Raw genomic sequence first — 15,340 nt, 5'->3', positions numbered from 1 at the left:
GTGAGGTGAGGTGAGGTGAGGTGAGGTGAATCTAAAAACATTTTAAGCCGTGAATCTAAAAACATTTACACATTAAATAAAAGTCTATCACTGTTATCGCTTACAAATTAGTCGATAGTAAGTTATTTTGGAAAAAGAATTGCTTAAATTTCAACAAGACAATCTCAGAGCGAAAATGTCCAACGGAACTAACGCCAACGCTCAACGAGAAAAAAGTATGAATGTATGGAAAATACGCTGACTGGGAATAGCTTGAATCGATGGTACGCGTCATAGGTGTCATAGCGTCAGTGACGCTGGCGGCAATAAATGCCAGCAAAACAGAAAATTCCAAAGAAATATAAATCTTTGCACAAAGAAGAAAGTGAACAGAAGAATAGTGACAGCTACACGAGCGAAGACATTTCACATTCGCACCGACATACTAGACTTTAAAAACCCAGGTGTAGGAATTCAATGCCTTCATATTTCGCACTTATAACTTTGCAATGCGCCAAGAAAAGCTGACAAGGCACAATGGCGATGCGTTGCGAGCTGTACGAATGAGAAAAGTGCAATTCGAATTGGTAGTTAAAGTGTCTCAATGGTCGCAACGCAGCGCACGTGTCGTTGTCGCTTACGCTGTTGTCTCCGTAAGTTTGTGTAAAAAAGGCAAAAACACAAAAGAATTTCTGCGAAAAATAAGATCGAAGCAGATAATGGAACGACTGCAGTGCGTCGCTGAAAAGTCCCAAACGATGGCTATTATGGTTCTGTTTGATTTCAAAGTTGGTGTTGTTGTTGATTTTGCTTTGCCATTATAGCGTTAACTTTTGCTTTTGCATTTACACTCCAGACTAGTTATCATTGCAATTGTTTGCTTCATTTTTTTTTTTTTTTTTTGTGACGCCTCTTAAGATGGAGGTAAATAAAAAAGTTTAAGAAATCTTCGCGCAGAGCAAACCAATGAATGCCTAAGCGTATATCTTACAAAGTACATCTTGGAAAGGGGAAAGCGAAAAATTATGAGCCCATTGTCTTCTGCTTTTGAAGGCATAAATGTATTAGTAGTATCTCATTACGATCGATGCTTTACGAGCGATGTTTGGTACCTAAAAGAAGATACTTCAATTTAGTCTTCTTTGAGGACTCGCCAAGGACAAAATTTTGTTAGATGTCAAGCTACTTTTAAAACAAGCTTTACACCTAGAGCGGTGGAGAAGTAAGTTAGTTTTTGGAACCAATTATTACTTGGCTAACGGTTTGTTAGGCCGACATTTGTCAAAAAATCTAAAAAATATTATACATATTTAATAAGTAGGTAGATAGTTCATTGCCAAGTATAATCTGTCGACGCTAAATTTGTATTAAAAGTTTCAAAAGACATGTCCAGCTGTTTTATAAACAAACAGGTTTTAAAGTGTATCATAAACGTCCAACTAGCATACGCCGGCTTTCATAAAAGTTCTATTGCATGCCATTTGGTATCAAAGACACTGTAAAATATTTCTGCGTCCTGTAAAAGATATCCTTGTCTTTTCAGCTTTACTAACGGCTTTCCATTTATGCGTGTCCAGGCTGCTCGTCTTCTTGTCCGTTGTCTGCTTTTAATGTTATCCAATTGCTGAATGGCTGCTTGACAACTAAGATCAACAGTAAACAGTCAACCGGCTGGGTGTTGACATTCGCAAATTCTTCGTCGCTTTATGTGATTGTTTGTGTTTATATGCAAGTATACGTACCTATGTATGGATGTATGTATGTATGTATGGAGATGGCGTGTGCAAATCGAATCGAGATGTTGATGACGTCCGGATGACAGGCAACACGACACTTAAACTTGCCTCGTATGAACAGCAGCACAAAAATGAATGGCAGAAATACATTTTGATTGTGTGTTTGCATGTCTTGAATAAATAAATCAATGTAAATTTTTATTTATTTTATTTATAGTACGAGTATAGCAAACAGATTGTGAAAAAGAAACGCTTGTTGAAATATAGTTGACTGGTATATAATATGATTTGTAGACACTTAGTAGTAGTGACTTTGAGTCGGAAGTGTGGAAGGTAGAGAGATACATAGTAAGACAACCGCGTTATTGTGAGTGTCATATTTATCACATTTCAAACGGAAGTGACAGGAAATCTTTTACGCTTTCTCACATAAATACAGACACGCATGCAGAAATGCAAACGCTGACGAACGACATACGTACGACATACGTATAAATAAACCAAACAAATATAGTAAGCAAACTCTATCTTCTTGCGCGCCATTTAAAATGCGGCACAATATAACTACAGCGGCTGAGAAAGGACGGTAAGAACAGTTGAGAGGTTATAGGTTATGTTACCTTAGTCTAACGTTCACTATTGGGTGACATCCAAGATTGGATTTTGCTTCTTCATCGGTGACAAAAGTGCAGCCAATTTTTCCAGAATACTTATTTATATCATAAGATGTATGTACATTTTACTGTCCCAAGAATAGGTATATGAAAAAATAGGTTTTCCAAATTTTTATATGCACACCCTACTATGTATATATTTTAAATATGAAATAAATCGCCACCTATCGGGCAAAGTTCTTTACGCAGTTATTCCTTTTCCCGTAAGTAAAAAAAACATATCAAATATGAACCATATGACACCAAGAATACGGGCTTTAAAATGTCTCAAGACCTGCGGCATCTAGCTGTTCAATTCATCTTTCGTGTTTGGTTCTGAGCTAATTTTGAAGTTTCAAGTCACTAGCTCATCACGAAGCTAATTAAAAAATTATTTCGAGGTTTGATTACACACAGGTGAAAGTAAGTAAAAGTTTATGGAATAGAATCTAAACTATTTATATGATTAGACATTCTGATTTCGATACCCGTGGCTGTATATGTATTAACACCTGCACTCTTTTATATAAATAGCATAAACTCATACATATAAACTTATCAACATAGAGATTTGCAATCAAATTTCGCAGTGTATCACCGTTTTGTTGGCTGCTTGAAATTGGCGTATATCTAATTTGTTGCAAATTGCTAGTAGCATGACTGCTTTTATGCCAGAAAAATGCAAATTTAAATGCTTCGTATTTCCGTTCTTACCACAGCTCAAGAATTTTTCGTATTTGCTTTTCGGTTTTATTTTTGAAGGTGCAATTGTTGCACGCATATTTGATATTTTGTGTTTTGTGTTTTGTGATTGTTGTTGTAAGCGAGTTTTTTATTATGTTAAGGGCTGCTGCACCTCTCAAGAAAAACGAAAAATTCCTACAAAATGGCGCACAAGAAATGGAAAAGAAATTTTCGCTCATCGAAATTTCTTAAATCCAAATGCAGCTCTCTTGAAAAAAGTGCACTACATTTACATAAATATATATTTCTTCGGGAAACTTTACAACAACAGCAAAGTACTTTTTGAAGTAACAGAAATAATGAAAAAGAAGAGAACTGCAGACAGCCCTTTAGGCTGGTATTTGCTTTTAATAATTTATATTTGCAACTCACCTGATATACCATCATACGTCCACCACTCTTCCCAACTAACTGCCAGCAACACTGAAATTAGAAAAAAATAAAAAACACGTAATTTAATTAGAAAAAACTATATTTTTTTATAAATAGATTTTAAAGTATAGTGTTTTATCTAAGCATTGGTAGAAATATGAACCCGCATGGCGTTAAAGTGCCCTAAACTTAATTTCGAAAACTTAAAAAATATTCCAAAAGTAAATCAGAGTTATAAGTGCAGAGCAGTCTGACATAGTCCTTGTTTTTAATTTCATCAAATTCCAAATCATCCCCTGCCGATGAAAAAAGTTCTTAATTAAAAATAAATAAAAACTTTACCACACATCTACAGGTAAGGTCTTCAATTTGACCTCTCATTTTTGAAATTCCCTTTCAAAAGTATTGCCAAACTAAAGTCTTCTTAAATCTCCCAGCTAGCACAATTGCCAGAAATCTATTAGATATCCGTCAGACTCGTTGGCAAAAAAGTCAGAAATCTGTATGATTTTGCCGATATCGGTCAGAGAAGCGTATGGAGAGGTTGACAGGAAGTCTAACCGACACGACGTGGGAAATTCTGACCGACGATTCTGACAGATACCTAACAGATGTCTGACCAAATAATCATGGAAAATAAGAATTATCAGAAGTGTCTGCCCGAAATCGGACAGAATTCGATCAGACATATCGGATAAGGAAATAAATACATTGTCCAGATATTTCGCCCAGAAATCTGTACGAACCCTGTAAGACTTGTCTAAATAGTCAACTTTTTATTCCAACTTGTCTGATATCAGAAGTTGTCTGACAACTTATTTGATATTAAGCACATCCAGATATAGATGGTATGCTCATCAGACATTGAAGTCTGGCCAATATCATTTCACATAAATCAATAGCGGAAATGTAAGTAAATTTAACATACATTTTTGACTTACTAAAATTATAAGGTTAATAATGGCCAGGAGACTGAAAAAGTGGCCAAAATCCAATGTTATTTAAAAGCTAAAAATTATAAACTTATTTAAACTAGTTACTTTAAAGTATTCGAAAAGAAATATTATCTCATTTGAAACATTTTGTTTTGTCGCCACTGCTAGCCAACACTGTTTAAAAAATATAGCGAAATTTTATATAGCCAAAGACATCTATATCAATATAATTCGGCGGATTGCACTTTTTGTAATTATTTGTTAAATTTTCAAGAAAACATGTATGGCGTATGAGTAACCCTCCTTCCTGGTCACACAAATAAATAGCGCGAGGAATCGCATGCAAATGCATGTTTTTATTGGACATCTTCAAATGGAAATTGCTAAGTTATCTTAACGAACCACGAAATTTTCTTTAAAATGGCATTCAAGTATTTTTGCGGAGAACTTCTTTCTGCGTATTATAGGATTTTTGAAAATGCCAAAAGTTGCTTAAAAGCTCTTGATCAGATGAAAATATCGGGACCGCGAACGTCTTGATAGGTTAACCAAAACTGTGGGTGCACTAATGATCCGGTTGACCTGAAATGTCCTATGCTAAAAAAAATTCTAAAACATCTGATTAAAAAGTTGAAAATTTTATGAATTTTTGTGAGTTTTGCACAAAGTTTAGGAATTATTTTTTTTATGTTTTTTGTTGGCGAATGAGTCATATTTTTATAAAAAATTGGCGGAAAAAATATTATAAAAAAAGTTTTCGCATATATTGTGAAAAATTTGCTGTGCCAATACTTTTTACCGGCAGTGTATATATTAGACCACGTCAAAAAATATAAAAATCCTTTGATGCGATCGGACTCAGATTTTAGTATTTGCCATCTCCCCCTCCCGCCAATCTCCCTTTTCTACGAAAATTCTAAGAGGTCGCATATCGAGTGTTTATTTTCTCCATATGAATACAACGTATGAAAATTAGTCATACTCTTTTGAGCTCAATATAATTTTCTGGAATCAATCAAAACGTCCGAAACCGTAAGAATATATTGATTATACCCCGTAAACTTGCTATATAGGTTTAGATTTCTGAAGCTCCAAACCTTAAATACTAAACCTAAGGAACTGTGCTTTCCTTAAACTGTGTCAAATCGTTTACTCATATCAATGCAGTCATTTCAAGGTAATATTTCCTAAGAGTAAGATATTTTTTCCTAGTATGAAGGAATGTTTTTTCTGAGTTTATAAATTTTCATATATCTGAAATTCTTCGGAAAATGCTAAGTAGAATGCGAAGAAATAGAACCAATCCCTTGAGGTGTTAATACGTTTAAAGCTGGTAAAACTTCAAAAAATCCAAAATGCGTGTCCCCTCGGATTATTATTATTTTTTTTTAATTTTTGGACATCTTGTACTTTTCAATATACCATGGATTTTGATAACTTGATTTTGATAACTATACCATAATTTTTTTTCTGATTTTTTCACGTTTAAATAGTGAAACAAAAATTTTGGCCACATTTTCAGTTTTCTGGCCCACTGTGCATCTATCGAAGTTTAACTGTACTTCCCAAATTAGAATTTTAACTATTCGCTTTATTTTCTGCTTTTCAAATTATTGTTTAAATACTTAACAGGACGACAGCAGCACATTGACCGCAATATGGCATACTATTGTACATACATTAATTGAAAGTAATCTTTTTCGAAGTCATTTTATAAATACAACACTGAACTAAACATTTAACGAAGCACAGTAAATTTAGTTTATTGCAATATTATACAGTTACCCATAGCGTGCGACGGTTAGCAATGCCAACACACAAATAAAATAATAAAATATTCAGTAACTACAGTACTAACACATCTATACAATTTCCGTTGAAAATTGCTTTAATAATATAAACCCGTTACATGTGTGTACATATGTATATGCGCATGAATTTAGTGTTAAAAATTGTTGAATTTTCACTATCATTAATTTCATTTTAAGTATTTAGTGAACTAAATGCATTATTTACCACTCACGAGATAACATTAACTTACAACACTAACAATATAAATAGTAATAGCTATAACCGCTACAACAACAACTAACAACAAATAACTATAAAAGTATAACACCATTTACAACGACTAGATATCGACCGACTAACAATGCAACAACTATTAGTGAATAGCAGACAAGGTAATGGCCCCTTCTACGAACTCCCCTTTCCCACAGAAAAAAAAAAAGCGACAAAAATAATAGCCGCGCAACCGAACACGAGCGCAAATGGTCCGCACCGATGTAGCACGCCCGTACTTCAATGGCGTTCTACAATAACATTAAAAGGAAATTTAATACCAAAATCATCGCACTTTGCAGTTAGGCACAAACACTTTCACATGTATGCATGTATGTATATAAATTTTGGTACTGCAAAACTACTAAAATGTTGAAAATGGCGAAAAGTGGTGAAAGGGTTTTTGCGCGGTGAGCAAAGGGGAACCAAATTTAAGTGGGACGATTTCGGTAGGAATATCTTTTGCAGGGGTCGGCAGCTGAAAAGAAAGTTCATTTCTGCTATTGTTGTTGTAGTTTTTATATTCAACAGCAGCCAAAAACGAAGAAGGCAAGGCAGCTAGCTACTCTACTACGAATGCACTCCGCCAATGGTAGTAAGAGCGTAGTAACGGCCAAAAACGTAGTGGGAAATGTTAGTTGAAACATTTAGAAATCCATTAATTTCAATCATTGCCCATGACTTTGCAATATTATTGTGCAATTTTCGCTCGTTTTATTATAATGAAATGGATGGTAGCGGAAGTGAAGCCCGCACAAGCCTTTTTTTTTGGGAGGGGGGTTTTGTGCAACACACCTACATACATACATACATAATCAGTACATACTTATTTATATAATGAGCACACCACCACATCCACTACATCCCCCCCTTCTTGATAAACATTCACAAGTTTTCGTAACCAATTGGTACTTTACAAGGCCGCTCACCAATTGGTGGCCAACTGGAGCAGCTAACTCTGGCTGCGAGTTTTAAGAAAAATATGAGAAACTACATAACTATGTACATATGTATTTACATATGTACAATATATATGAGTGTGAGTGGAGAAAAGCTGCACTGAAACGAGTTTTGAAATGGACTGAACGCAGTTTGGACGGCTGGTGCATGCCACATTCTAAACTAGTACAACACCCGCCTCCAACGTATGTAGCAGCAACTCAAGTGAATTGCCGTTATTGGGTTATGCTACGATTTTTTGTTTATGGTGATGTGCTTTGGGCTATTAAGGTGCATTTTGGAACATTTAATTTAATTAAAACGTTTAGGTTCTAAATTTCATGTTTTAGCACCGAAAGGCAATTAAGGAGTGTGTTAAAACTAGTAGTAATTGGATGCGTTCTATGATGGCGCAGCAAGCCTTTCGGATGCGCAGTCTAAGGACCGGTCCTCAGGGCGGCATGCTTTCTATCTTGCCTGCTGGTGCTCGGTAATGGATTCCCTAATTGTCGAACTAGACTAGTAGGAGAAGATTGGAGGACCTTGTTCACCCTACCCTAAAAAGCCTCACTATTCAGAGTACTTCAGAAGTGAAGTATGTAGTTGTAGCATAATGGAAAGTACCAGGTTGACCGAGCTTTGGCCGGAGTGCATATCGACTGCTAAGTGGAAGATCGACCTATCTCGGCAGCCAGTTCGAAAACGCCCTGCCTCAGAATTTGTTTGAAGAATGCCCTATTTCAGAATTCCTTTGAAAAACGCCCTATCTTAGCTACCTATATGAGCACATTTTCAATACATTTTGAGGTTAGATAGGGCGTTTGTGAACCGAATTCTGAGATAGGACGTTCTTCAACCAAATTCTGAGATGGGATGTTTTTCAATAAAATTCTGAAATAATGCGTTCTTAAAAAGTTTTCTGAGATCGGGCTTTCTCGAACTGGCTGCCGAGATAGGACGATCTTCCACTCATCAGTCGATATACTTTTTAAAGTTTTCACGGCTTTAATATCAAGTACTGGTCATTTGGATAGCTTTCAAAAAATACTTTTAGAAAAAAATTTGGATTTCGATTACTATTAAGTAAATGTCTTACTCTAAAATGTAGGTGGCAACCCTAATCCCGATATACACTTGAATGAATAGTACATATCTTGAGATTATATGAATTGTGTATACGTTAAAAAAAAATGTCGATTGAAATTAACAAAATCAAAAAATTTTTATTACATAGAAGATTGGCAACTCTGATCGAGAAAAAATATATTCTATCCAAAGTCTTCATAACTACCTTTCGTTTGATATCCATATTGTGATGTTTCAGATAAATTGTGTAGGATCGAAAATAAGTGGCAACCTTACAGAAAGCATTGTTTAAGAACCTTCTCTTACCACCCATGAATAGTATGAATAGTTTTTCTAAAAAAATAATTAAATAAATATGCGATTCAAAATAGATGGCAACCCTATTAAACATATTTTTGAATTAGGGATCTTTAAAATAGCTCCTATTTAATGCCCATATTATGACGTTTTAATTAATTTGTAACTTACACGAGTCTTCTCGGAGATAATGCCTATTCAGATAACTTTAAAATCCAAAATATTATCTGGGTACAAAATTTCATCAAAATCGCTGGAGCCGTTTCCGAGAACCCTATGGATATATATATATATACACACAAATTGCGGAGTCTATTACTTGGAGCAGTCCTCTATGAGAAGGCCCATAATCATTTATGCATCAATTTTAAATTAATCTAAAACAGATTATTCACATGTAAAAAAATCTCCAGCTTCGGCAAAGACGAACGACTTTCTCAGCCCAATTTTTCGAAAACTCATTACAAAAAAATTTTTGCCAAACTGTTTGATCTTATTTTGTCCCTCTCAATACTTTTGTTCCCATTTGGCTCCCTTGTGGCAACGTTCTTGACATTACATTTTGTTCTCTTGCAGAACTAAACAAAAACAGAAAAGGACAACAAAAAAATATTCTCCTTATTTAATGAATTCCAATGAGTTTTGAAAATCGTTTTTTTTTCAACCAGATTATGTACTGTTCAGCAGTAAGTGGCGCAAGAGACGTGAGATGACTGCAGAAGAAGTCGAACACAAAACAAAATTCAAAATTTTTCATACGATTGATAGACGAAGAAGCTCCTCAGGAATTTTTGGGCAAAATCAAACTAAAGTACATAGGAAAGAAAAATATTTGGAAACTACTTTCTTCAGTCACTTTTTAGAGCACGTTTCCTTTGCACACTCATTTCTCAATGACGCCACGCCAATCGTTCCGTAATTTGTTAACTTCCGATTCGGAAAACTGTTTTTCCCTTCATTTGTATTTTCGATGACTGCTTTGCTTTTGGTTTGCGTGTAAGCTGGTTCAACGAGTCACGAGTTAGCTACATACAATACATACATATTGAGAGCAAGTAGCATTTTGGCTTCCAGCAGTTAAGCGCGCTGTTGTTGCAGCACAACATGCCAATAAGTTGAAAGGAAAGTAATAACACTACTACTAAGTTTTGTAAAACTTTGATTTTCTGTTTTCAATTACTTTATCCATTTGCCGCAGTTTCAATAATTTCTTAAAGTGATTCAGCATATTTCATTCTTAGGCGTGACTCACACGCCAATCGCGCGATGTGCTGGGCAGCGTAAAGGGTGCAATGATGTTTCCCCACTGCCAACGTCAATGTCACAGTAGTCGTGTTTTTTTTTTGCATTCCGCTTCTTTTTCTTCGCATTTTATTGCTTCTTGCATGCTATGCTCGAGTAGATAATCCCTCTTTATGCCAATCGTGCGCCTGTCAAAAGGTGTCCAAAAAGCATGTCGGCGATTGTCAAAGCGCATGAAATGCAATGAAATTTTGCTGACCAACCAAGTTGGCTACCTACACCTTTTTACTACAACTGGATACATATTAACTGCAGTTGGATTCAGAAGTTTCAAATTAAATTACGTCGCAACCTTTTTGAAATAAATCTTGAAACAAAAAATAACTTTGCGTATTTGCAGTCAGACAACTTTCCAGCTCATTAAATTGGTTACAGCACACAGCAAATGAAATGCAAATAAAGTACTTTAAAGAGAAAGTTTAAAATGCGGCAAATAAGGAAGCTAAGAAAAAAAAAATAATAAAAACGCACTCTCGAAAAAATGCGGTCAATAAAATACACTCGCTGCTGCATTCGCTAGTCGCTTGCCATTGCGCCGAATTGCCCGCTTTGACTGAGTGCATCGAGTCGTATTCGTAGTTAAATGCAAAGTAAAACTACAAAAAAAAAAAAAAAAAATAGAAAAAAGCGGAGTATGAGTGACCACCCGCCGCAATGCAAAGCAAACATTTACATTTTTAAGTATACTATGTACATTAGATCGTACCGGAAAAAAGTTCGCCGTACACCCCTGTGTCTAAAGTATTTTTGCAAGAAAATTTCGAAAAAAAAATATGTTTCGTTATATCTTCGGCATTTGCAGGCGGAACTGTAAGTATGGTAAATCGGTGTTCTTTTTTTGCACCAAAGTTCATTAAAAAAAATGTTGGCCGAACGTAGGGGGCGACTCTATATATTTTTCATTTTCTGAAGGTGTGGCAAATCGATGTCCTTTTTGTGGACCAAAGTTCATTGGTCTCAAGCATCCCATTCTAGTACTTACCCAGCAGCTCTTTGCTGCTAAAACCCTAACGTACCACCCTTATGCCAGTAAATTAAAGCCCTTCTATCCACGGGGTAGCACCTAAAAGGTAGTAAAGTTAAAAATTTCCACAGGAAAAATTCCCAGCTCTTCTCAGTGAAATTGTTCGGACCCTAGTCGCAAAACAGTTCACAAGCCGAGAAAACCAATAAACATTGCGAAGGTAGTTGAAGTGACGTCGGGAGAAGTTCTGGTTGCAGAAAATAAGTTTGGAGACAGCAAATCTCCGGGCCCGGATGGCATTCGGAACAAGGCACTGAAAATGGCAATAGCTGAGAGTCCACATGCGCTTGGGTTGCAGATGTGTCTTGAACAAGGCATGTTTCCCAATATATGAAAAAAAAAAACCAACCCTATGCACAACGGACAGTATAGGGAAGCTGCTAGAAAGCATTATACACAGCAGATTGTAGGCCTTCATAGAAAGTAAAAGGGGAAGTCGACAACGGCAGAAATAACTAGAGTAGTATCGATAGAGAGGTGGGCGAAGCAGTTGCGAAAATTTCGTTCAACTCAGCAGAGTGGGGACATATTTTAAATCCTCTCGACAGACACTCCGCCCCGAGCTTTATATATAGTATTATAAAAAGCAACCTCGATAATAGAATCCTGGAATACTCCACGGAGGCGGGGAAAAGAATGTATAAAGTTACAGGGATCAGTGCTCCAGATTTGAGTAGAGATCACTGGGGTCGCCGACGATATAGCGCGGACTGTGGTGGATAACCTGCTGCCAGTTTTAGAGACAAAAAACGAACGCGGCAATAAAGCTGAACATCGAGTGGATAGAGATTGTTGGCTTATCCATTGCTCCGTAGAAAACGGAATATGTCCTAGTTAGCAGCCACAAAAAGCAACCTTGTTTCAAGGTAGATGGTTACGCAATCGAATCCACACGAAAACTTAAATATTTAAATACCTTGGCGTTATAATAGACGATGGAATTAACTTCGGTTCGCATGCTGAATACACGACAGCAAAGGCGTAGAGGATATACGATGCCCTCTCACGACTGCTTTCTAATATAGGAGAACCTCAAAGCAGAAAGCGTGCTCTCTTGGCGCGAGTTGTTAAATCGGTACTTCTGTACGCAGTCCCACTTTGGGAAAGAGCGATGGAAGTAAACTCATACTGCTGTCTTATTTGTAGATGCTACTTGTAGACGGTCAGCATCGGAACTAAAACGGATGTAGAGCTTAGCACTCAAATCACCTCCAGACGGAATACTTGACGGTAGTACCGGCGGGATCAGTACTTGCACGGTAGGAGGTCTAGTTCGGGTTAAAAACCCACACTTATGAGGTTTGACTTTCAATGCTTCCTCCTCGTAAACAAACAAAAGTACCTACCCACCAGATCTCAGTTCTTATCACCCCAACGTACCATTCTAATGCCAAGCAATTGATTGTTTAAGTTTTCCTAAAGAAGCATTTCGAGTATTCCAGAAGAACTGCCAAAAAATTATTGCCCAATGTAAGTGTAACCGAAAAATGTAACACGACGTAATTCCTCTGCAAAAATACTTTCGACCCAGGGGTGTACGGCGAACTTTTTTTTGGTTTGCTTCTTAAGGTGGTACGGTCTAATGTACATATGTATGTATATGTAATACGAAGCATCAGCCGTTGAACAGTGCTACTTTTTGCTACCCAAAGCTTAGCTTACGCCAAACTAAGTACTAACGAATTTGTTGTTGGCCCAAGGCGTCTGCCACTTTACCAAAGCAGCACTTAATTAAGTTAATTTACTGCGCCTGCACTCAAGCTGCCATCTCTCGCCCCTCTCGTTCCAAACAAGCCATGACACCTCTAACGTTCTGTTATCGTAGCTAAGCCTTCAAGCGTCTATTTATTTATACTACTGCACATATACATTTGTATGTATATACACATCGAAATGCACATTGCTTTGGCTTTGGCGGTAAATGTGCAGACGCAGCTTTAGTTGTGGGCGTTCGTTAGTTGAGTGCGTACCGCCAAGTACCATTTCGGACATTCAACATTTCATTACACTTTTTTTCTTGACTTCTCATTTTCACTATCTCTGGCTTGCGCTTTTTCTGCTGCTTACACACCGCTCCCTAACACACTTACTTTTGCTTAGTGTCAACACTTTTTCAAGCTCTCGACACTATCTCGCAGGTGTAACGTTTTCGGCAATTGGCTGCAGCGAGGGGGCGACGTATGCGCCGCGAAAGATATACTATCCCAATGCGCTGTCGGTTGTATGTTTTTGGTTTTTTTTTGCCTGCTCACTACTTTCTTTTAGATATTTTTATTTTTTTTTTTTTGTTATTTCGGTTTGTATTCTACAATTCTCTCTGGAATGCATGAAGGACTTCAGTTTTTAAGAAATTATCTTAATGACTGTAATATGTATGCGTAGGAATTCAAGTTCAAGCAAAAGTGCATGCAACACATTTTTATAGTCATATCTAACGGTTGTTTTACTAAAATAAAAACTAGCTTGAAGCTCAATTAAAACTACTGATAATAAACAACTTACAGAAATAAAAACCACGATCTTAAACGAAAAATATAAATGAGAGGAATTAGAAAGAGACTAACAAATTTCCCGACAAAGTTTGAATGTCTTCAGTGTAAATAATAGGAATGCAATTAAAAGTACAGTAACACCCAATAGCAGAAAATTTAAAAAGAGGCTCTCTGGGAGCGTTTTTCGGGATATTTTGAAGCGATAATCCATCCTAACTCGATTCTAGACTCCTTCTGTAGAATGGCCAGAGTTCTGAGATAATAATGGCGTACATAAAGTTAAATTTTTCTACATACCCGCGCCGATATGCTTTCTCAGATTGTTTTCTGTTGCTATGGAAACGCAACTTCTCGTTTGCCTTCGAATGGCAGCACCATCGGTAGATCTTTCAATGCAGCTTAAAAGGATTGAGTCTTGTTCCAAAAAAAAACCCTTCCTGAAGGTATCTATTTAACGCTTTGTTGGGTATCAGTAAAATATAAGCTATTTACACAATACGTTCTAGGTTCATTTATTCTATGAAACCGAATTTCTTAAAAAAAAAAATATTCCACGCTTTCTCAGTCATAAAAAAAATTGTACAGTACAGTGCCCAAGAGAATTAGACAGTCGTGCTGCTATTTTTTTTTTACTTTTACTCCCACGCCTATAGCTGTTATGGACTGAAAGAGGTTAAAAATTACACGGCTTTGACAAAATTTGATGAACATTATTTTTTTCATTGGCCCTTGTCTGACGAAAATAGGTATAAATACTATATTAAACTGACGACAAACTTTCCAAAATGAACAAGTAGTCGGCATTGCAATTTCTCTGATATCAACACATATTCCTCAAGGAATTTTCCAATGATCCCAGAGGAGGGCACCGAAGACTCTGTATAAAATCAAACCGAGGTTCGATGGGGTTGGTTGTCGTCAATACTGCGCGGAGTATATTGCTGCTAAGGTTTTTTGGAAAATTTTCCACTGTACCAGCGTAAAAAAAACTATAATTAAGTATACTTACACTAAATGAAGAATCCAACTTCTGACTGCAAATTAAAGTTCCTGTAAGTAGTTTTCAATAAACTTTTTTGCCTCAGCTAAGGTAATGGATTTTCCTCAGCATGTCCAAAAGGAAAAGCTTTCAGCTCCAGTCTAAGCGGTTTCTACCTACATAAACGCAGCTAGCAAACACTACCAATAAAGTTTTTATTGCAGTCATAAAACTGCACCCACCAGAGGTAAAGACTTTTACCACTACAATTTTCTAACTATACTAACTCCTTTTTCTAATAACTGCCAATAACGTTTAGATATTGCAAATTATACAAATACATACATACATACATAGCACTTACACAATCGCGCCCGCAATCGTAAAAGCCATAAACTACAAGTACAAAAAAAAGAATTTCATTGTAGCAAAGTGTCTTTTTAATTTCCTGCAATATGCGAAATGACAAATGTTGACAGCACAATGCCAAAACACACCTACACTTACACACCCAAACGCCCATAAACGCCTTCGAAAGCAATCGTACGTAACAACATTTCACATAGAGTACAGTGTATGCAAGAAGACTAGCAATTTGCAGTAAGTGTGACAAAATATCGCTGACAGAGAAACGTCGCAGTAAAAGGAAGTCCGTTATGGTTTGACATTACACCCAGCCGACAAACAAAGAATGAAGGAAACTAACCACTGCTCTTTGTAAGTAAACAAAAAAAAATAAAC

At 36.5% G+C, this 15,340-nt stretch overlaps 1 protein-coding gene across 1 annotated transcript in view; it reads right to left on the bottom strand.

The window, feature by feature from the left end:
* LOC108363514 (carbonic anhydrase-related protein 10-like) overlaps positions 1 to 15,340 on the bottom strand; it is a 74,054-nt gene that overhangs the window by 8,176 nt on the left and 50,538 nt on the right. The window contains exon 2 of the mRNA XM_017616899.1: positions 3,485 to 3,535. Coding sequence (XP_017472388.1) covers positions 3,485 to 3,535 — 51 coding nt within the window. The remainder of the gene's footprint in view (positions 1 to 3,484; positions 3,536 to 15,340) is intronic.

Source organism: Rhagoletis zephyria, unplaced genomic scaffold (assembly GCF_001687245.7).
Source record: "Rhagoletis zephyria isolate East Lansing unplaced genomic scaffold, Rhagoletis_zephyria_1.1 Rzeph_scaffold_01293, whole genome shotgun sequence".
NCBI classification, from domain to species: Eukaryota; Metazoa; Arthropoda; class Insecta; order Diptera; family Tephritidae; genus Rhagoletis; species Rhagoletis zephyria.
The sequence above is the reverse complement of the archived record's forward strand: the minus strand, read 5'-3'. Positions and strand labels throughout refer to the sequence as shown.